The 21,892-nt window shown below is 54.2% G+C and overlaps 1 protein-coding gene across 8 annotated transcripts in view; it reads right to left on the bottom strand.

The window, feature by feature from the left end:
• Positions 1-21,892, bottom strand: part of LOC490972 (transmembrane protein C17orf113) — a 53,291-nt gene that overhangs the window by 26,567 nt on the left and 4,832 nt on the right. For 5 of the 8 annotated variants that reach the window (XM_038547313.1, XM_038547317.1, XM_038547315.1 and 2 more), the window contains exons 1-2: positions 8,595-8,725; positions 2,551-2,802 (exon numbers count right to left, since the gene is read on the bottom strand). In XM_038547313.1, coding sequence (XP_038403241.1) covers positions 2,551-2,802; positions 8,595-8,628 — 286 coding nt within the window. In that variant the 5' untranslated portion in view covers positions 8,629-8,725. Of the gene's footprint in view, positions 1-2,550; positions 2,803-3,799; positions 3,947-8,594; positions 8,726-21,892 lie in introns of those variants that run through there. The other 3 variants (XM_038547318.1, XM_038547319.1, XM_038547309.1) reach the window with 3 other exon arrangements.

The raw sequence follows: 21,892 nt of genomic DNA, 5'->3' as shown, positions 1-21,892 counted from the left end.
TTCTTCTCATGCACCCCCAAGTCTTACCCTTCCCCCATGCTAGAGACATCTAGAAATACCGACAACTCCTGCTCAGAGCCCTTCAGTGACACTTATCACCTTTGGGACAAGGGCTAGACACCCAGCCTGGCTGTGAGGCCCTCATGGGTGGTTCCTGCTCAGCTTCAACCACAGCCACACACCCAGCACTGCCCACCGCTCCCGGCAGGCTGCGGGCCTCAGGCCCCATGGCATTTGCTCGAGCTGTTTCTCTGCCTGGGATTTCCTTTCCATCTCCGAGATCCAACAAGTGACATCAGTGTCACTTCTCTGAGGTTTTCCCTGACTTCTGCCAATTCCCTTCTGCCTCTGACTTCTCCAAGCACCGTTATTCTTACGTATTCTTATACCGTATTCTTCGAAACCCGTTATGATCTTGGACAAACTTGTCTGCATGGGTCTTCAGACAGCTCTTTCTTTGACAGGCAGGTATGCCACCTTTGAAAAATATGAATTCCCGGGCAAATAACTGTATGTTCTCAGTTATATGCAGAATCTAAAAGAGCCAGTACCATAGCAATAGAGATTACAGTTGGTTGCCAGGGGCTGGTAGGTGGGGACAATGGGGAGATGTTGGTCGAGGGGCGCAGACTCCCAGCTGTAAGACAAATAAGATCTGGGGATCAAGGGACACCTGGGTAGCTCATTGGTTGAGTGTCTGCCTTTGGCTCAGGCCATGATCCTGGGGTCCTGGGATTGAGTCCTGCATCAGGCTTCCCACAGGGAGCCTGCTTCTCCCTCCACCTATGTCTCTGCCTCTCTCTCTCTGTCTCTCATGAATTAATACATAAAATCTTTTTTTTAAAGATTTTTATTTTATTTATTCATAGAGACAGAGAGACAGGCAGAGACACAGGCTGAGGGAGAAGCAGGCATCATATAGAGAGCCTGAACTGGGACTCGATCCAGGGTCTCCAGGATCACGCCCTGGGCTGCAGGCGGCGCTAAACCGCCGCGCCACCGGGGCTGCCCTAATACATAAAATCTTAAGAATAAAAAGATCTGGGGATCGGATGCACAGTGTGGTGACTATAATGAACAATACTGTATTACCTACTTAAGTGGAGAGATGTTAAATGTTATCAACACACACACGATCATAATTATGTGAGGGGATGGAGGTGTTAACAAACCTTATGTGGTAATCGTCCTGCAATACATATGTGTAGCAAGCATCATACTGTATACCTTAAACTGACAAACGTGTCAATAATACCCCCAATAAAGCTAGAAAAAAGTAAAATACGAATCCTCCAAACAAACTGTTCTATAGCTTGCACAGAACTGGTTTCTATAAATAGCTAATGAATGAATGAGTGACTTTTGAACACAGACATATATACACACACGCATACACTCCAGAAATATCCATACAGTCAGATACACTCTTCCTCAGAGTCACACGCTTGGTGTCCAGCCCCAAGCGCTCAGGTAGGAGCTGGTCCCAGCATCAGGCCATATCCTGCCTTTGCTTATGCAGTGACTTCTGCCTGCAGTGTCCCTTCTTCCCAGGCCCCTGTTCCCAAAGCTCAGTGTGGCTCTCTTCTTCCAGGAGGCCTTTTCTGGCCTTATCCCCAGCGTATAATCACTATTTCTCCCTTTGTATCCGCATGTGGCCCCCACAACACTCTAATGTTCTTTTTGTGTCCGCCTCAGACCAAAGACATACTCCATCTCAGAGCGGGATAGTGAGGAATAAGATGAGAATTTGTCTCCAGTTCCCAGGGAACACAGTGGGTGACCCCTGAGTATTCACCAAAAGAACAGGCTGCCTTGTTACAGAGTTCAGAGTGTAGCCCTCTGGCAAAGCTACCAGCCCAGGCTGCAAAGTAGGCTTCTGGTGGCTACTGTCAAGAACCAGGTAGAAGTTCTGGCCCTGACCATCTCCCACACTGGGCCTGGTTCTGAACCTGTTTCCCCTGCCAGCCAGCAGCCTGCCTCTCCTTGTTTTCCCCATGGCCCCTATATGCCTGTCAGTTGGAATCACCTTCATGAATGCATTCACCCATTTCCCCCAGAAATCTGCCCTGTTGCCAGCCAAACCTCTGCAAAGTCACCCTAGCCAGGGAGAAGCAGAAATCCTGGCCAGGAGTCCAGCCTTCAAAGGAAGAGGGGCTTTCCCTGTCCCTCAGCAGGAGTGTCATGTACCTTGCTGACCTTCAGAGACTAGAGCAGGAGCCCAGGCTACCCCTGATCAGAAAGACTCTCCATGCCAGGGGGCTTCAGACTGGACAAATGTTTTAGGAGTCCTGGCCCCAAGAGACCCCACAGGGAGAGCTCTCACACCCCAAAAAGACCTGAAGAGAAGCCCTCAGTCCTGAAGACCCTCAGATCCTGAGAGACCCTATGGAAGGTTGTCCAGATGTGTCAGGGGGACTTGTGACCCCGAGACCCCATTGAGGGCACCCCAGACCCAAGACCCTCCCCAGAGAGAGGCCACAGACCCAGAGCCTATCATGGGGCCCAGAAGAAGCCTGTGGGAGCAGCGTCCCTCTGCCCCTCCACACTGACCTGGCCCTGTGGGGGTCTTCCCCAAGCTGAGCTGCCGAAGCCGCCGCTGGTGGGCGCGCCCCCCACAGTGCACCTGGGCCTGGGCTGCTGAGTTCAGCTGGATGTTGCAGACATCACAGAGAGTGTAGGATGGCCGCTTCCTCTCCCGCTTGGGCTTAGGCGGTTCTGAGGGCCGAGGGGGGCACTCCGTAGCTCCAGATGTGGGGGGCTCCTTCTCACCCGGGGGAGAGGGACTCAGTGGCCGCTTCATACCTGAGCAGATAAAGAGGGAGACCAGTAAACAGGCTGAGTGTTGTGAACACACAGAAGGAGCAAGAGGAGTTCAAGTCATGGAGACACCTCCGTCCTGTGTCCCAGGTGAAACTCCCCGGCTTTTGAACATTCCCAACACAAGGGTGGCAAAAGGGAGCATGGCAGGGTCCATTTCAAACAAAGCAGCATTAAAACACAGGGACAGGGAATCCCTGGGTGGCTCAGCGGTTTAGCACCTGCCTTCGGCCCAGGGCGTGGTCCTGGAGTCCCGGGATGGGGTCCCACGTCAGGCTCCCTGCATGGAGCCTGCTTCTCCCTCTGCCCGTGTCTCTGCCTCTTTCTCTCTCTCTGTGTCTTTCATGAATAAATAAATAAAATCTTTAAAAAATAATAAAAATAAAACACAGGAACATCTGGAAGAGTGTCACATGTGTCCACACACCCAGAGGCTGACACCTGGGGGCCTGGCCACAGAGCAAAGCTCAGAGAGGAAGACTTGGATTTTGGGGGCCGGGGGATCATGGAGGAAGAGGCAGCAGTGAGGTTAGGGGAGTGACACTGGGGGAAGCCAGGGCCCTATTCTCAGCCCCACAGCAGGCGCTGACAGTCCTGTGACAGGCAGGCATGTGGCGCTTGCTGCAACCACTAGCCAGAGGGGTGAGTGCAGAAACCCTACCTCCCTGTGCCCAGTGCCTGGCCGGGTGACATTCACAAACACTGACAGCGTGTGAAGCCATCCCCACCCCTGACCCACGTGGCTCCAGATGTCCCTTGCTGTGTTGGCCACCCAGGCCGTGGCAACAGTTGATATTTTCAGTAGCAACCTGGGCCTTCCTGCCTGTGTCTGCTGAGCACAGCCTCTTCTCTCTCTCTCTCTCTCTCTCTCTCTGTCACACACACACACACACACACACACACACACACACACACACACCACCCCACCCCTCCAGACCCCTCATCTGCCACACACAGATGTCATCTTTCCATTCCAACTCACTTCTCTGGAACATTCCTGCCCGACTCCTCAGCTCTGACCTGCGCTATTCTGGGGTTGCCAGCTCCCTTTCTCACACCGAACTGTGTTCATTTTCACTTCCTGGGCCTGTGTGCCCGCTCCCTGCCTGTGCTGCACACGAGGGGCTTCCTGCGGGCAGGGCCTGAGCCTCGCTGGCGGGGACACGTGACTTCCTCAGAGCCCGCAGAGGAAACCCCCCCTGAGGACACCTTGATTTTGGACCTCTAGCTTCCGGGACGTGAGGCAATACATTTCTGTTGTGCAGGCCACCTGGTGCGACGGAACTAAGAAACTGCTACGTGGAAGGCCGGACCCGCGGGCTTTCCTGGGTGCCTGAGCGCGGCGGCCCGCGAGCCTGGGGCCCCGGCGAGGATGCAGTACCAGCGACAGCCTCCAGGTGGCGCAGCGAACAGCTCGCGGGAAGCTAAGGGCTGGAGCTCCGGACCCTTCCCGGGAAGGAGGACCCCGCTCCTGCACTCCCGGGGCAGGCAGGCTGCCACCCCTACCCCGAGCTCCGCCAGCCTCCCGGGCACTGTGTCTGGGGTCCAGGGCACAGTTCTGCTCACAGAGGGCACCCTGGGAGGTCACTCCCATCACCTTGTGAGGGACCCCCTCCTAGGCTGAGTCCCCACCTCCATTCTGCACTTTCTCAGCTCTAGGTGGAGGTTCTCAGAGTCACATTCCTGCCTGCACGAGTCGTCCCCCACTCTGGCAGCAGGAGGAAGGACCAGGGAGAAAGTTCGGGGTGCAAGTGTTTTAGGAGGGGTCCAACGTGCCAGTGGGGAAGAGGCTTCAGGGGCCTGAGATTTTCCTGGCCACCCCTAGGAGGAGAATGGCCGGCCCGGCCAGGGAGGGGACAGGGGGATTTTGAAATCTTGGTGCAACTTATGACAGGCAGGCTGAGGACATGGCCCAAGAGAGCCGACAAATATCTGCCGGGGGCTGATTAAACCTCTGTGATATACAGCCTCTGGGCTCACAGGGCCTGCCTGGATTCCGGGGCTAATTGTGTTCCTCTGGCCAGGCTGCTGGCCTGCTGCAACCTGCCCTGCCTGACCCAGCCTTCCCAGCTGTCCCCTCAGGAGCCACACCAACCCAGCTAAGCCATGATTCCCAGCCAGAAAATGTGGAGGAGTGGACACTTTTGAGGGCGCATACACATCTGTCTAACCCCTGCGGTTAGCATCAGCAGGCCAGCACCCCCTGCCCTGGTCCCTATAAAGAAGCAGGATGACTCACCCTAGCTGGACCTATACTTGGACAGGGCCTGGCTGCTGCATTTTCTTTTACAGAAAAGGAAATTGAGTCCCAGAATAGGGGGGTGGACTTGCTTCAAAGTACATGGAAACACAGTGAAGAGCTGTTTCTAGAAGCTTCCTTGACTACTTCTTTACCCAGCTGCCCAGGCCACCTCTTTAGATTTACAACCCCATTTATTGAGAGCTTACTATGTGCCAGGCGCTTTATACATAGGATCTCTTTTAAACTTCATAACAACCCCATGAGGTGGGCACTATTATTAACCTATTATCCCACCTCATAGATTAGAGAACAGGCATTGAGAAGTTTCGTAGCCAGACAATCTGACCCTGGAGCCCAAATCCTTAACCACTGACCTATCCTACCTCTCCTTAAAGCCTGCCAAGCCCTCTTTTGAACTTCTAGTTGGGGGTGGGGGTGTTACAGATTCTAGGAAACTCCTGAGAAGACCCTACAGATTCTAGGAAACTCCTGAGAAGACCCTCGAGATGCCCAGCCCCTAACAGGGGCCACACCCTGGCCAGAAGGGGTTGGAGCCAGAGAGGCTGGGAGGGAGGGATGTGAAGAAAGCCCAAGAACAGAACCTCAGCTGAGTTCTGGAAAGACCAAGTGAAAGCAGGGGAAAGAGCATGCACGTACCCAGGTGTCTGTCTGCGGTTTGCACAGGAAGGGGGTAAAGCCCTCCTGCTCCCACATTCCCTGAGAGAGGGCTAGAGCTGCAGCAGGGTTGGATTGTGGAGGGAGCCACTCATTTAAAGACAGGTTCACACCAGAGCTGGAGAGCTGATGGAGGCCAGGGCTGCTGCCTGTCTGTCTGTCCATCCATAGGGAACTGGGGGGGGGGGGGGGTGGAGGGAGCACCCAGGCTCCACCTCCACCCCTTTTGCCATGATGAATGGACTTCAGCTTGGGTTTCCATGGGGCCCTCGGCAAGGCAGTAGGGTGGAGTTCTTGGCCCGCCTGTCCAAAGAGGGCTGGAAAGGGACCTTGGAAGCCACACAGTGCCAAGCAGGGAGTTTTTTCAGCTGCAGCCTGGGGAAGGGGTCCTCAGGAAAGAGCTGCTTTTGCCAGAGGGTTAACAGGAGAGGAAGGTTCTAGGCCTGTCCCCAGCCTTTGGCACGGCATGAAGGGCTCCCTCACTAAATCCTTAATGAGCCCAATTACACTCTGGTATTTTCCCCCATGCCTGCCAACATCTACCCTCCTACCTTCCCCAGCCAGGTCCTAGGCCCTGCCTCTGAGAAGGGAGCCCAGCTGGCTGGCCAACTTTAGGCTAGTCCCTGTGCCTCTGGGCTTCAGTTTTCCCTCTTTAAAGAGAGGGGGTGGGGCCGGGGTAATCTCTCAGGTCCTTTGCAGGCTGTGTTGCCACTGCAACACAGAGCAGCTGCTTCTAAGGTGGGGGTGAGGGGAAGACCAGGTCGTATTTGTCTGTTCCAGCCACCAGAGGAAGGCGGGGTGGGTATGGAGAAAGACCTGGTGAGTGCTCCTTGCCCTCTGGCCAAACAGCATCTCCATTAACCCTCACAACAACCCTGTGAGGCTTTACAAATGAGGAAATGAAGGCTCAGAGTCGAAAAGAGAGGCAGGTGAGTGGGGCCAGTCCTCTCCCATCACGTGATGCAGGGGGGGGGGGGTGCACACCATGGCAGCCCCCATCCCTCTCACTCACAGGATCACCAACAGGAGTTGGGGATCCTGCCCTTCCCCACCAACCCAGCTGCAGAGAGAAGTGTCTGGAAGAAGAGAGGCCTTGTCTGTTCTTGTCCTAGCAGAGTGTGAGCCCTCCTGGGCCCGGGTCAGTGCCCCTGAGGAGCCACCACTGAGCATTTTGGTCTCTCCTGCCACCTCCCCACTCCCAAGGCTGACAGCTTTCTAGGGTGAGGAGGAGGGTATTAGCCACTTCAGTGCATGGCCACTAACAGGGTGGCATCTGCCCCAGCCATCCTGTGGGCTCAGAGAGCTGGAGTCACACCCAGGTCACACCCAAGACTCCCTGGAGGAGCCAGAGACTCCCACCTAGAGGAGTAGGATGGCCCTTTGGGACCTGCCATGCCAACCCCCAGCCCATACCTCCCTGCTTTGTCAGGGTGGGAGGCCCTGGGATGGGGCAACAGCTCCTCCACTCCAGGTATCAGGAGCCAGCGGTGGGGCGGGGGGGGGGGAAACCAAGGCAGCCATGTCTGTCTTCCCATCCAACCATCCAAAGTGGTGACAGAGAATGCCCAACACCTTCCCCTGGAGATGCTGGGTGCTGGGGATTTGTGGAGTAAACTGGCTAAGAGGTGCTGAAAGCCAACACTCAGCTCTAAGGAAGGGAGAGAGAGGGCATGGGAGGTGAGGGAGAGCCATGGTCCAGAGATGAGGTCACCATCCCCCAACACCTCTCCTCCCCCAGCCTGCTCTGTCCTCACCCCTAGTGGCTGGGTGTCCCAGAGGGCCTCCTGCCATCCTGACACCCCCAAAGATAGGGGCTGCCTCTCCTGGGCAGTGATACTCCCTCAAAAGAGCCTCAAGCCACCCCCAGGAAGGAAGTCCTTCTTGCTATCTAATCTGCAACTCTCCTTGCCTCTAAGATGATGATGGGGGGAAGGTGGTTAAGAAGAGAGTATTAGCCTTGGCACCCCCATTTCTAGCCTCTGTTGCCAGGCAAGTCCTGGGAAACCTGACCTGTTGTGCTGGAGATCCCCTAGACCCCCACCCCTCTTACCACCAGGGCCCAGGATCTTGGTCCCTGGTCTCCTCATCTGTGACCTGCTTGTCCAGCCCAGCTTTCCCCAGGCTGAGCGGTGGCTCCCTCAAACCCCATTCCCTGCCAGTGATGCCTCCACCATCAGCACTTCCAAGCTGGGGCTGGGGCGTGAGTCCGAGGAGCCAGGGGGAGGAGGGTTGGGAGTCCCCAGTCTGTTTGAGAGTTCTGGGTAGAAGGCAGGCCAGGAGAGCCCCACCTATGCCCTTTGCTGAAGATGAGGCAGCTGGGCTTGGAGGGGGAAGGGTGGACAGGAAGGCCTCCAATGACCAGGAATCATATCAGTGGAGGGGGGGGGCAGGTGTGCTGTTGGCACCCCCAAAAACACAATAGGCAATCACCCCTCCCCTACTCCTTCCATTCTACTTTATCCCAGGGGCTGATAAGGATGGATTGATTTGGGGGTTCTTTCGTTTCCTTAGGAAATGAAAGGGAGTGATTTGGCTGAGCTCCTTGTCTTCAGAGAACTGTCCCCTCCGTAGGGTGGGGGGTCTCACCCTCTCTGCCCTGGGGCTTCCAGCCTCCCTTCCCCTAGGGGGAACTGGAAGTCCTTCTTGCCATCTCCCAACCTCGGCGGTTCACTACGGTGCAGTTCTTGGCTGCCCACCTCCCTCACCCCACACGGTGGGGCAGGGTCCCTGAGCCCTACAGAGCCACCCACAGCACCCCCGCGCCCCGCTCGCGCCGCGGCCCCCTGGGCGCTCAGCCCCAGCGGGCTCCGTCCGGGATGGGCAGCCGGGAGTGCGGGCCGCGGCCAGCGCCGGCGCCTACCTGAACGGCGCTCGCGACCCGAGCGGGGCCGCATCCAGCTGCCCTCGGCCACCCGGGACGATCCGGATTCTCGGCTCCTGGAGGTGCGCGGCGGGTGAGTCCCGGCCTGCGAGTCCCAGCACGGCGGCCGGTCTCCCGAGCCCGCCCCCGGCCGGCCGGCGCCGAGCAGGTGCCAGGAGCCGCGCCGCTGGGAGCCGAGCACAGGCGAGACCCCGGGAAGGAGCTGCGCGGCAGGGCTCCCGGGGAGGAAAGACGAGGGGAGACCCAGGGGTGCTCCTTGCAGAAGGGCTGGGCCCATTGGTGAGTATCCTTACCCTTCCCCCGCCAGGCATGAATGCCCCTTGGCGTCTGAAGGGTCCTAGGGATCGGGAAAGGGAGTCCCAAAGTGGCCACCTCCCAGGGCTCTGCTGTGATCTCCCCACCCCCTTTAAATCGCCTCTTTTCTGGGTGGGGTGGGGAGCTCGGAGAGAAGGAGAAAGCTGACATTCAGGGAGCACCTACTGGGTACCGGGAGAGATGGCATCAATCCTCATAACCACTCTCCCTGAACTGGTTTGATCCCCATTTTACAGACCAGGAAGCTGAAAGACGGGGATGTTAAGTAAGTGGCCCGAAGTCATGCAGGAAGTGAGCATCAAGTGGGAGACTCCAGACTCCTAGGATCCCTTTCTGCAGGTCAGAGGAGACAGCCAGTGGGGAAAACTTCACCCATGCCTGCCGTTGGGATTCTTTTCTGATTTCTCCCAGGGAATCAGTGCATGGCGTCTGGCCCAGGGTGGTGGCACAGTGCAGGAGCATGAAGCCAAGCAGGGGCAGGCGGGGGGCCTCAGGTATGACCTCCTGAGAACGCTCTGCCGTCCTTCTGTTTAATGGAGAGGCAGTAATGGGGTAAGGAGGCGAGTCTCAAAGAAAGAGGATAGAATGGCTCTTGTATATCCAAAGAAGATGTGTCAGTGCTGCTCACCCCCCCATGGTGCTCAGGGCAGGCCTTGTGTTTACCAGGCCCTGGAAAGAGGAAGTCCCACCAAGGGGAGCCCTGGCCAAGCCTCGCCCCCTGGGGCAGGGCACCTGGCTGCTGCTCAGTTTCGCAGAACTTCTTCCTGTACCTCACACCCACCAACTCACTCCTGTCTTGAGGCCTTTGCCCCTGCTGTTCCCCCTGCCTGGAACGCTCCCCTGACCTTCACAGGCTTGTTTCCTCAAGGCTCAGGCCTCAGCTCCAGTGTCACCTCCCCAGACCCCACTGTCACAGCCCAACTATTCCTTGTTCCAGTCTCGGGTTTACTTCCCTTTTGGCACATCTCCCAAGATGTCCTTCTTCTGCTTGGACACTTACCTGTCTCCCCGTGAGGGCACAGCCTTTATCTCCTACGTGTCTAAAGCACCAGCCCAAAGCCTGATGCGTAGCTAACAGATGCTCGATAAACAGTTGCTGAATGAATGCATGAGTTCATTTCCACTCTAAAAGCAAATCCGTATTACACTGCACACTTCAGCTGGGGAATTGTATGCTGTGTGAATGAGATCTTAATAAAGTGGTTACTATAAAAAAGGCTCAGGGTGGGGCTGACTGTCATGGTACACATGCCCCTCGCCATCCGGCAGCACACCCGTCCTCTCACTTGATCCAGTCACACCTCTGACCGGCACAGTCCACATCCTGTGTCTGTCCATGGAGAATCACAGTTGCTCAGATTTGGAAGAGGTCTTCGAGGTCATCCTGTCCCCTCTGGCCTCTGCTTGCATATGCCAAAGATAGGGAGCTCACTGCCTCACAAGACAGAATATTCCATTATTGGGTGGTTGTCAGTGACAGGAATCTCATGGATATGGGGGGCTGGAAAGCTGCTTTCCTAGAATGCTCATGCACAGGTCCTGGATCCACTCCTGGGTCATTTAGAAGAAACACACACCCCCTTCCACAGCCCACTGAACAGGGCTGGCAGCTTCTTCCTTTCTTTTCTTTTTTTTTTATTCATAGAGACACAGCTAGAGAGAGAGGCAGAGACACAGGCAGAGGGAGAATAGGGCACCATGCAGGGAGCCCGATGCGGGACTCGATCCCGGGTCTCCAGGATCACGCCCTGGGCTGCAGACGGCGCCAAACCGCTGCACCACCAGGGCTGCCCTGGCAGCTTCTTCCTAAGGGCTCTCTTCTCCCAGCTAAAGAGACCCATTTCCCTCAATTCTTCTTCCCCTGAGATGGTCACCTCCTCCAGGAAGCCACTCCTTTTTTTTAAATTTTTTATTTATTTATGATAGTCACAGAGAGAGAGAGAGAGAGAGAGGCAGAGACACAGGCAGAGGGAGAAGCAGGCTCCATGCACCGGGAGCCCGATGTGGGATTCGATCCTGGGTCTCCAGGATCGCGCCCTGGGCCAAAGGCAGGCGCCAAACCGCTGCGCCACCCAGGGATCCCCCAGGAAGCCACTCCTATGTGCTCCTAGGACACTTTGTATGGGTCCCTAACACTGTACTTTTCACATTGTATTGAAATGTCTTCCCCAAATCCCGCTCCAGCCACTGCTCTGCACTAAGAGGAGGTAGTTCTAGGCCTTTATTCATGCCCTTGCTTGTGACCAACCCACCTGAAATAAGCAACTTAATAACAATTTGTTTCTGGGTGGGGTGGAGTGGTATTATTATCCTGGTCATATCCCTCTAAACTGATTTAGGCTTGCTTGCTTTTTTTCCTTTCCTTTCTTTCTTAGATTTTATTTTTTCATTTGATATATATAGAGAGAGTGAGAGAGCACAAGCAGGCGGAGCAGCAGAGGGAGAGGGAGAAGCAGGCTCCTTGCTGAGCAGGGAGCCTGATGCAGGGCTTAATCCCAGGATCCTGGGATCACAACCTAAGCCCCTGATTTAGGCTTTCAATGTCCTTAGAACAGAACAAGGGAGAGAATCACTTTTCCCCATTCTCAACCCTGTTTTCTATTCATCTCTTAACTTTTCTGCACTCTTGAGTCAGCTCTGTACAGAACTGGGGGTGGGAGGTCCATACCACCACCCCCCAGGGCTATTTTCACACGTGATATGCTGGCAAACTCAGCCTCCCCGTCTAGTCGCCAAGAGCAATTTCTTGCACTGTGAGCACCAGACCTTAGGCTTAGGCTTGCTGGTGCTCCCGTTCTGCCCAGCCTGTTGAAATCATTCAACAAGACCACAGGTGCCAGCTTAGTGCCACTGCAAAGACGTGGCTTCACCTAGATACCTAGGAATAACACACCCCCAAACTCCAACCCTGCACACAGACAAAACACTGTCATTAATTGTAGGCCTTCTGTATTCTTCCCACACCTTTATCCTCCCAGAGTCCAGAAAGGTCGGTATTTCTCTCCTTACTTTGAAAGTAAGGAAAGGGAGGCTCTGATCTAGTTCAACTGCCAGAGGCCACACAGTTAGAAAGGGGTGGAGTTGAAACCCACCCAAGTTGACTCCAAGTCCTACGCTCTCTGCTCTGGGTCCTTGTGCCTCTGAAGGCCTTATCTTAATATTCTCTGGGGACTTTTGTCCAGTAACAGTGGGATGGGAAAGAAGGAAACATGGAAAGCCTCTTCATAATAATGGGAGCTGGAAGTGCCAGGTGGTACTGGTGCTTCTTGCCCACCTACCACTCGCCAGAGGAGGGCTTCAGGCCCTGGGTTATTGCCTTCCCTGGTCGGAAAGTGACCATCAGTCCAAGCAAAGCCGAGTCTAGTTGGACCACTCAGTTCTCAGTACAGTCCAGTCTCATCCTGTTAGCTCCTCTTCCTCTGCCATATCTGTGAGGATCCCCCGGCCCTAGAAGTGTCTGGCACACAAATCCACCAATACATGTGGTTGGATTTGAGGAATGAACCAACTCTCATTGTGAGCACCAGAAATGGACGGGGTCCTTACTCTGGCTGTGTGGGCTGAGGCAAGTTACTTTCCCTCTCTGAGCTTCAGTGTCCTTACCTATAAAATGGGGTATGAATACATAACAGCAATGCACAGGGTAATAGGAGATCAGCCCTGCAGAGTGCCTGACATACATGCATTTGGCCAATAATATGAACATCATTAATGAGGTGTTAGGGGACCGGCTTGAGGGACAGGGCGCTGGGGCTCAGAGTAGAGACGGGACTTGCCTGGCACATGGTACCAGCTTGGAACTGGCCTGCACAGGACAGGAGCCTGGTTGTGCCTGCTTTAAGGCTGAGTCCTATTCCCAGCCCTGTGGGGCCTTCCCTGAGTGCCCAATAAATATAATTTCTCCCCCAAAATTATGAGATGGTTACACTAATCACTCATACTAATGGTAACAAGAGTTCCAGCTGAAGCAAAGCCCATAGCAAAGGGACTCAGGCAAGGAGCCATAGGCCCCTGCCCAGCCATCTGCCTTCTATTCTGCTCATGGCCCCAACTGGGCTTGGGGAATGCAGAGTAATTCCGGGCCCCTGGGTTCCAGGAGGGTGAGAGAACCCTCAGCCTCAGGTGGGCCTGTCCCATCCATCACAGCTCCTTTCTGTTCCCACCAAAAGAGCAGAATCACTGAAGACTTGAACAAATCTGCCATGATCCCTCCCCCAACGGGGCCAGCCTTTTGCCTCCTAAAATAGCCCAGAGCCACCATGTGCCCAGGGCGGCTCCCCACTGGTTGCAAATCCCCCTGAAATTAAATCCCCATCCTGCCCCAAGCAGGATGGCACCACCTCCTACCCTGCTGAGCTCCAGGGCTGGCCAGGCTCCCCCCAGTGGAAACCGGGACAGTCGTCCTTCACAGTGACCGAGACATAAATCCCCAAATAATGAGACAGGCGCTGGGAACACAGAACCAGACACGGTGTTAATTGGTTTACTTCTGGGCAGGCATGATGTGGAGGCAACGGCAGCAGGCCTCGGTTTCCCGGACAGCAAAATGGAGCGGGGGCTGTCATGACTTCCTGCATCCCTGGCTGGGCTGACTTTCTATGCCCTCTGACCGGCCTCCCACCCAGACTCATGGGCAGCTCTTTCCTACCTGCCCAGAACACTAACTACGCAGATGTCGAAGGGAAGGATCGGGATCCAGTTGTCCAGGTCTGGAGGTAGGGAGGCCCAAATCATCCCTCCCACGATCTAGAACCATCTTCTTTCTACTAAAACCAAACCAAAAGGCTCAGTCCACCTCAGCATACATGAGGATAGGGGGCGGGGAGGCAGGAGGGCCCAGTGGAGCCCCCCTGTTCCTCATGTGAGACTGGTGATGGATTCTTGGATGAGCATGAGGTCCTCAGTCTGCAGTGATCAGGACGAGATTATCACATTAAACTTTAAAAGTCTTTGCTCAAAAAGAAGCAGCAGCAGCTGACACCATTGACTCCCCCAACCGCCACCATCACCTTCTCTTGGACCGTGGCCAGATGATCTCCAGATACTGGCCACTTGGAGGCTCCACTGCATTGGGCTAGAGGCAGGGGGATGACCTCTCTGGGCCTGGGCTACATCTGAGTTGTGGTGAGATGGCAGGGGGAGGAGTCAGGGAAGAAGGGTGAGCGTTGTCTGGGGGAGTAGTTTGAAGGGCCTCAGGGGAACTCAAGGAACTTGAGATTGGGCAAACCTGCACTTGGTACAACTCTGCCACTTACTACCCTGTGCCCAGGAACGCACCCCTTTGCTCCACACCTTAGTTTCCTGGTCTGTGAAATGGGGATAACCATAACGATAACCATTAGTAACTCCCCTGACCCAAGGCTGACAGCTGAGGAGATTAACTAAGATAATATACAGACAAAACCCTGCAAGCTGTAAAGAGCCATGGTGGTGTGAAGGATGGCATTGCTAGTTACAGCAGGAGGGACAAAGATAGGGCTGTAGAAAGAACTTCCTCACAGCTGTGCATGGGAGACCAATGGGGGCAAGAAGAGAGACAAGGCCAATGGGCCTGGGTGGGACCCCCAAAATGTCACCCACAATTCCCCTTTCCGCCCAGGGTGCCCATCCCCATGTCCAGACCAAACACCTCCCCTCCTGCCCATCATCTTGCCTTGCAAGGCTGCCAGCCTGTCCTCACTCTTTCCTGGTCCAAAGCTATATCCAACCTGTGCTTGTTGCCAATGCAACGGAAATTATTTCAACCTCCTCACCCAACTTCGCAAAGCTGCCTGGGTTGTATAGGAGAGGCCAGAGCTAGAGGAAAGGGAGGTGGGAACTGGGGTGCCCACAGTAGGGTGGCCCCCTCCCTAGAATATTAACTTCAATAGCGGCGATCAAGAAGGCATTCAGCCTGCTGGGAGGACTTCCCCATACTGCCCATGGGAGGGAAGGGAAAGCCTGTGGGCCTGAGGGTCCTCACCTGGACCTTGGCTACCTTCCCTCTTACTTAAAGGGCTGCATTCAGAGCAGGCTGGGAAAGGCTTTGACTACCAGCCAGGATCAACCCTGCAGAAATTAAGAACTTTGAATTTTCTCAACCCACCCTTCATTTCCTGATGTTCTTATTTAGTTACTCTGTTCAACAGAATCCTCCCACCCCAGCCCACCCCACTGGACCTTGGGGCCCTTCCCCTTCCTCAGTATTAGAAGCTGAATCCAGAAGAATGGAGGCAGGGAGAAAATGACCCTAAGATCCCAGGGTCACCCTGAGTTGGAGGGAGGGAGATGGTGGGGTGGCCATGGTCTACCTTGCTGGCCAGGGAGAAGTGCCGACCACATCAAGGAGTCCTCCTTTCAAATCCGCTGGAGGGGGGTGGAAGCACTCGGCCCTTGCAGGCCATGAAGGAGTCCTTTCAAAACGAGCCAAGAAGTTCCAAGAACGCCCCCGGATGGGCTGCTCAACATGTCCCCTGGCCCCCAGGCTGCTTCCCATGGCAGGGCTGCTCGATGGCCTCAGCTGGGAGGTGGTGTGGAGCTCAGGACACACCACGCACTGGAGTCATCAGACCTTAAGTGAGTGGCTTCACCTCTCTGATCTGTAAAGTGGGCCCAATAATATCTATGTCATGTAGTTGTTGGGAAAATTAAGAGACGATGTAGGGAGGTGCCTCCTTTTGTGCCTGCCACAGAGTAGGGGCTCAGTAAACTCACAGAATAAACATCTGCTGGACACCTGCTGTAAGTCAGGCTCTCCATTCTTCACCCAGGAGATCCAGCAATGAACAAAAGTCCTGAGGGGACTTTTATGGCGCTTGCAATCTGGGGGCAATTGTCACAGTCACTAAGTAAACCACACAAGGTCAGGGAGGAAGAGTGGCCAGCCTCCCTCAGGAGAGGACAGTTCAACCCAAACCTGGTTGATGTGAAGGACAGGCCTGCCTGAGTGTCCTCAGCCCTGGCTACTCACTGGAATCACAGGGGCAGCTCTGAAAGCATCTGATCGCAGGGCCCCTCCTGATCAGAGGTTCTGGTGGGATGGGGCTGGGGTGTCTCCTGGAAAAGGAGATTTTAAATTCTGCCAAGGTGATCCTGGTGTGCAGTCAAAGGTGAGAACCCCTTCCCCTACAGTTTTCCCAAGTGCCTATCCATGTGAGTGTCACCTGGGGGGCTTGTCTCTGGCATCCTGTGCTGAGCTACAACTTTAGGGGCTCAGATTTAGGGGCTGGGGTGAGGCCCAGCATCTGCCTTTCTAAAAAGTACCCGGGTAATTCTGAAAATTAGGCAGATCTTGAGATGTGTCTAGAAGATGAAGTCTGAGCTCAGAGCTTGGCACTGAGAGCCCCCCACTACTCACCCCAGCCATGCCCCCACAGGACCTCCTGCGGCTTCAGGACACACTGACCCGTCTCTGCCCTCAGTCTGGGAAGCGCCTTCTTTCTCCCCATCAGGTCCTGAGCATGTTCCTAGGCTTGTCATGGAGCCCGAAGGTCCTCACTGCTGTGGGCTTGGGATCTGTTTCCTTGCCAACCTCAGCCCCTTGGCTGAAGCCCCTGTGTCATTCTGTCCATGCTTCACGCCCGGCCAGACCCGGGGCTCTCGGGTAGGGCTGGCTTCTCCGACCACATGGCACAAGGGTATGCCTCATCCTAGTTGAAGGAATAGCAAATCTACCCCCGCCTCTTCTGGGCACAGATGCCCTCATAACTGTGCCAAAGGTGATAGGGTTGTGACCTGCTCTGAGAGATCCATGCTGTGTCCCTTCCCCAGGTCTCTGATCCTGGGCTCCTCTTGTACAGTCTGACTCTCTCTCTCTCCTATTGCACTCTTCCCTGCCCCAGGGGCCAGGCCCTGGGAGGGGAGACATTGCACAGTTGGGTTCTCCAAGGCAAAAGTGTGCCAGCATACACCCCTACCCTTGTTGAAGAATCAGGGCCCCCCCACTCCAGGTGTCTGGCATGGTAGCCACTCCTTTCTCTTTGGAAGCAACATAGTAGGGCAGCCTGGGTGGCTCAGCGGTTTAGCACTGCCTTCGGCCCAAGGTGTGATCCTAGAGACCCGGGATCGAGTTCCACATCGGGCTCCCTGAGTGGAGCCTGATTCTCCCTCTGCCTGTGTCTCTGCCTCTCTTCTCTCTCTCTCTCTCTCTCTCTCTCTCTCTCTCTGTGTCTCATGAATAAATAAATAATCTTAAAAAAAGAAAAAAGGAAGCAACATAGTATAGCCATAATGCCTGGGTTCAATCCTACGTCTGCCACTTCCTAACTGTGTGTGACCTTGGCCAGCTCTGTACCTTGGTTTCCCCATCTGTAAAATAAGAATAGGGATCCCTGGGTGGCGCAGCGGTTCGGCACCTGCCTTTGGCCCAGGGCGCGATCCTGGAGACCCGGGATTGAGTCCCACGTCAGGCTCCCGGTGCATGGAGCCTGCTTCTCCCTCTGCCTGTGTCTCTGCCTCTGTGTGTGTGTGTGTGTGTGTGTGTGTGTGACTATCATAAATAAATAAAAATTAAAAAAAAAGAATAAATAGTACCTCTCTCAGAGGGTTATTAGGGGGATTAAATAAGGCAATAGTCATTAAGGTCTCAGCAAACAGGTACATGGTAATCACTATGTGTTTGTTTGTTTTGTGTGTGTTTTTTAAATAATGTTTTAAAATACACAATTCAAAAAAAAAATACACAATTCTATGAAGATGTTGCTTTAGTCCATCAACGAAGTGGGCCCTGATAATGCACCAGGTCTGGGAGGCAGGGATGAAGATTCCATTTTACTGGTGAGGAAACTGAGGATCAAGGAGAAGAAGGGACTGCCTTGGACAACACCCAAACCTTGCATGTACAGCGCTTCCAGCTTCTCTCTCTAGTACCCCCCAGGCCCACCTCCCTCACTTCTCGGGCTCCTGGCCTGGCCCAGGTGGGCTCCGTGCCCTGCATTGACAGAGGTCCCTTTGTACCCCTGCCCAGGGTCACACCCTGAGCTCAGAGCCATAGCCAAACAAGCGCCTTGTGTCTGGGTCTGTCTCACCGCCAAGCCTGCGGTTGCCCTGGCCTCTCCAGCCACGTGCTCTGGCTGGGTGGATCTGCAGGCCGTCCCCTACCCCTACCAGCCCCCCACTCCAATCTCAGCAGGGCATCCCTGACCCTTCCTCTGCTACATTCAGCCAGGAGACAGACTGGGAGGCAGCCCCAAGGACAACACCCCATCCTTGGTCTCCACCCCGTGCAAATTCCAAGGTGGCCAGACTCTAAGGTGCCTGGGGCCCTAGTGGAAGGGACAGGCAGGGGCTGAGAGGGTGGGGAATGACATGGAGGTTGCTCTGGTTACCCACCCTTTCTGTCTCCCCAATCTTTCTTCAATCTATGGCTCCTCTTTACCACCTAGACTGACATAACAGCCTCCTCACCAGCCTCCCTGCCTCCACTTCTCCATCTCTCACCTTCCCAGTTTGTTCTCCATGCACCAAAAGGAGCCTTTCAAAAAGGCAAATCCAGTCACATCCCTCTCCTCCCCTAAACCTCCAAAGCCTTCCCTCTCACCTCTTCTTATCCCCAGCCTGGAATATCTGGCCTCTGCCGTCTCCCTTAAACCCTTCTGCTCTTCAGATCTGCCCTTCCACTGGACTCCTCCCACAGATTTACTGAGATAAGAAATGCAACTCTTGAGAGCACCTGGGTGGCTCAGTCAGTTAAGCATCTGCCTTCAGCTCAGGTCGTGACCCAGGACCCGGGGATCAAGTCTCAATATCCAGCCCCATATTGGGCTCCCTGCTCAGTGAGGAATCAGCTTCTCCCTCTCCCTCTGCCTTTCCCCCTGCTCATGCTCTCTCTCTCTCTCTCTTCTGTCTCTCAAATAAATAAATAAAATCTTTATTTTTTATTTTATTTTTTTAATTCTTTTTTTTTAAGATTTTATTTATTGATTGATTCATGAAAGACACACAGAGAGAGAGGCAGAGACACAGGCAGAGGGAGAAGCAGGCTCCATGCACCGGGAGCCTGACGCGGAACTCGATCCCGGGCCTCCAGGATCACGCCCTGGGCCAAAGGCAGGCGCTAAACCACTGAGCCACCCAGGGACTCCCCTCTTTTTTTTTTTTTTTTAAGGATTTTATTTATTTATTCATGAGAGACACACACAGAGAGGCAGAGACAGAGGCACAGAGAGGAGAAGCAGCCTCCATGCAGGGAGCCCGATGTGGGACTCGATCCCGGGACTCCAGAATCATGCCCTGGGCTGAGAGCAGGCGCTAAACCACTGAGCCACCCAGGCGTCTCATAAATAAAATCTTTAAAAAAAAGAAAGAAAAACAACTCTCCTAAGAATATTACCAGTAGAGCTAACAACTGACAGCTAGAACCAGATACAGAAAAACTCCTCATTGACTAAAATGGACAGAAGAATCCAGTCTTGACCACAAATGCTTTTGAAAATTTAGATCTTCCAAAATTGGATGCACTTACTCAATCAGTTACACAATGGCTGAGACAAAGGCCAGGAGCCTTTAATTGATGGATCAAATCGCGACAGCAAAATCTATACCGAATTGATGTCGATGAAAATAATTCCAGTAAGATTAAAATGGAATGAAAAAAATGGCTATGTGTTTAGCTGTACCATATAGGAAAAACTGAAAAATCTGATCAAGGAATTAAATTGGATGAAAAGAGTTAAAACAGGAAACCACTTTCTAAAAAAATCTTCAGTGCTGGTATGTTTTGGTTTAAAATGTTTGCATTCAAAACATCCTGGGGTCCAAATGTCCAGGTCAAAAGATCCTATGCCCCTCTGATGTTTTTGTACCACTCCCTCCCCTGCATAGGACACTCCAGCCACACTGGGCTCTTTCTCTCCCTGGAGCACAGCAATGTTCCTCTGACCTCAGGAGCATTCTCATACCCTGTTCTTTCTGCCTGGAGCACTCCTTTCCTCCTAGCTCCTACCTTATTTTTTTTTTTTTTTAAGATTTTATTTTTTATTTTTATTTTTTAAAAAATTTTATTTATTTATGATAGTCACACAGAGAGAGAGAGAGAGAGGCAGAGACACAGGCAGAGGGAGAAGCAGGCTCCATGCACCGGGAGCCCGACGTGGGATTCGATCCTGGGTCTCCAGGATCACACCCTGGGCCAAAGGCAGGCGCTAAACCGCTGCGCCACCCAGGGATCCCTTAAGATTTTATTTATTTATTCATGAGAGACACAGAGAGAGAGGCAGAGACACAGGCGGAGGGAGAAGCAGGCTCCCTGTAGGGAGCCCGATGTGGGACTCGATCCCCAGACCCTGGGATTGTGACCTGAGCCAAAGGCAACACCCAACCACTGAGCCACCCAGGCGTCTCCCTTCGCTGCCCTTCTTAAGATAGATTTCCTTCCTGCCTCCCCGAGCTCTTTCTTCTTCACCCTCTCTTATCCCCTCCTGAATTCCCAGGGCAAGCCTAGCAAGTACAACACATAGTAGGTGTTCAATTCATATTTGTGGAATGAATGAATAAATCAGTGTCACGAGGGTGTGGGGCCGGGGAATGGGCTGGAGCTCACAAGGGCCTTTGAGAGAAAAAAGGGACAGGACAGAGATACAGTCTTCCACCTCTGCTCACCCCCCGCCCCCCTTACTCATGATTCCAAGTTCCAGAGAGCCCCATTAGCAGGAGAGAAGAGAGAAGACAATGTCAGACGTGTTTCACCTCTGCCCCTTGCCCAACTTCCCGAGGCTCAGGTCCTCGTGCCAACTGTGCCCGCTGCCTCCCAGCCAGGATGCCCCCACCACTGCCTGGCTCCCACTTTTGGCTGTGGGCTAGGCTATATGGGGAAGCTTCCTGACCTCCCCTCTAGCCTCCCCACCTCCACACCTCATCCTGAAGCCCCGGAATAGCTGTCCCAGACTCAACCAAGGGACAGTCGCATTCCCAATTAGCACCCAGATGGTTGAAACCATATCTAAAAGCTTCTCGTGTCCTTCTCCCCTCAGGAAGCTGCTAACTAGGACAGCAGATCTCAGAATGAGGTCACAAGAATGCTACCTGCCCCTATACTCCCTTTCCAACAGGAGACATGGGTGGGGAGCAGAGCCTCTTTTGGAGGCCAGTTAAGACAGAGGGGATGTGGGAGGGGGAGATGCAGGGAGAAGTGGGTTCTTTTTGCTCAAGCGGCAGGTTTGGCTCAAGCTGGTAAGGAGGCCTATCTGTGGGGAGTGAGGAGACCTGGTTTCAAGGCCAGACTCTGCCTCAGTGGGGATTTCCTTACCTCTTCAGGCGCTCAGAGGGCAGGATGAGACAGTTCTGTATATAGTATGGTACCACGATCCAGGCATGGACCTTAGACTCCCAAGGAGATGGTTCTGGAATGGATCCTGGGAGGTCCCGAGCCCATTAGAGCATCATTTCTCTGTTCAAGTCTCACGCTAGCCACGACTCAAGCCTCAGCCATGAGAGTGGATTAGGCAAAGGGGCAGACTTCTCCCACTCTCCGAAAACCATACGGGATATGTTCCTCTTTGGGAACCCCCAAAGAACCCAAGGGTTCCAGTTCCTAATACCTTCCCTAGATGTTTCCCCTCCCCAAGGTGAGGGATGGGGGTGATAAGGAGTGTGGCTCACACCTGCCCATCCTGCCCATCCAGTGGGAGGGGTGGCTAGCATCAGGCCATCCGGGGAATCATGGACTGAGGTCAGGAGGACAAAGAAGAGGCAGGTGGGACCTGGGGGAGGGCAGTGAGGGTGGTGGGACGTGCCAGGCCAGGACTGGCCTCTTGCCAGGGCATCTGAACTGGGGAGAAGTGTCTGTGGGTTTGGGCCTCTCCCCACCCAAGGAAACCTTAGTCAAATAAACAGCCAACACAGCTGCTCCTGTGCTAGAGGCCAGGGCAGTGAGGAGAGGCCGGCTGAGGTGGGGATGCCTGGGGAGAGGGCAGGAAGGCTGAGCAGGCCTCTCACCCTGGGGGCAGTTGGCGGAAGAGTTTGGAACAGGGCGGGGAGCATGCTGG

This window comes from Canis lupus, chromosome 9 (genome assembly GCF_011100685.1).
Source record: "Canis lupus familiaris isolate Mischka breed German Shepherd chromosome 9, alternate assembly UU_Cfam_GSD_1.0, whole genome shotgun sequence".
Lineage (NCBI taxonomy): Eukaryota > Metazoa > Chordata > Mammalia > Carnivora > Canidae > Canis > Canis lupus.
The sequence above is the reverse complement of the archived record's forward strand: the minus strand, read 5'-3'. Positions and strand labels throughout refer to the sequence as shown.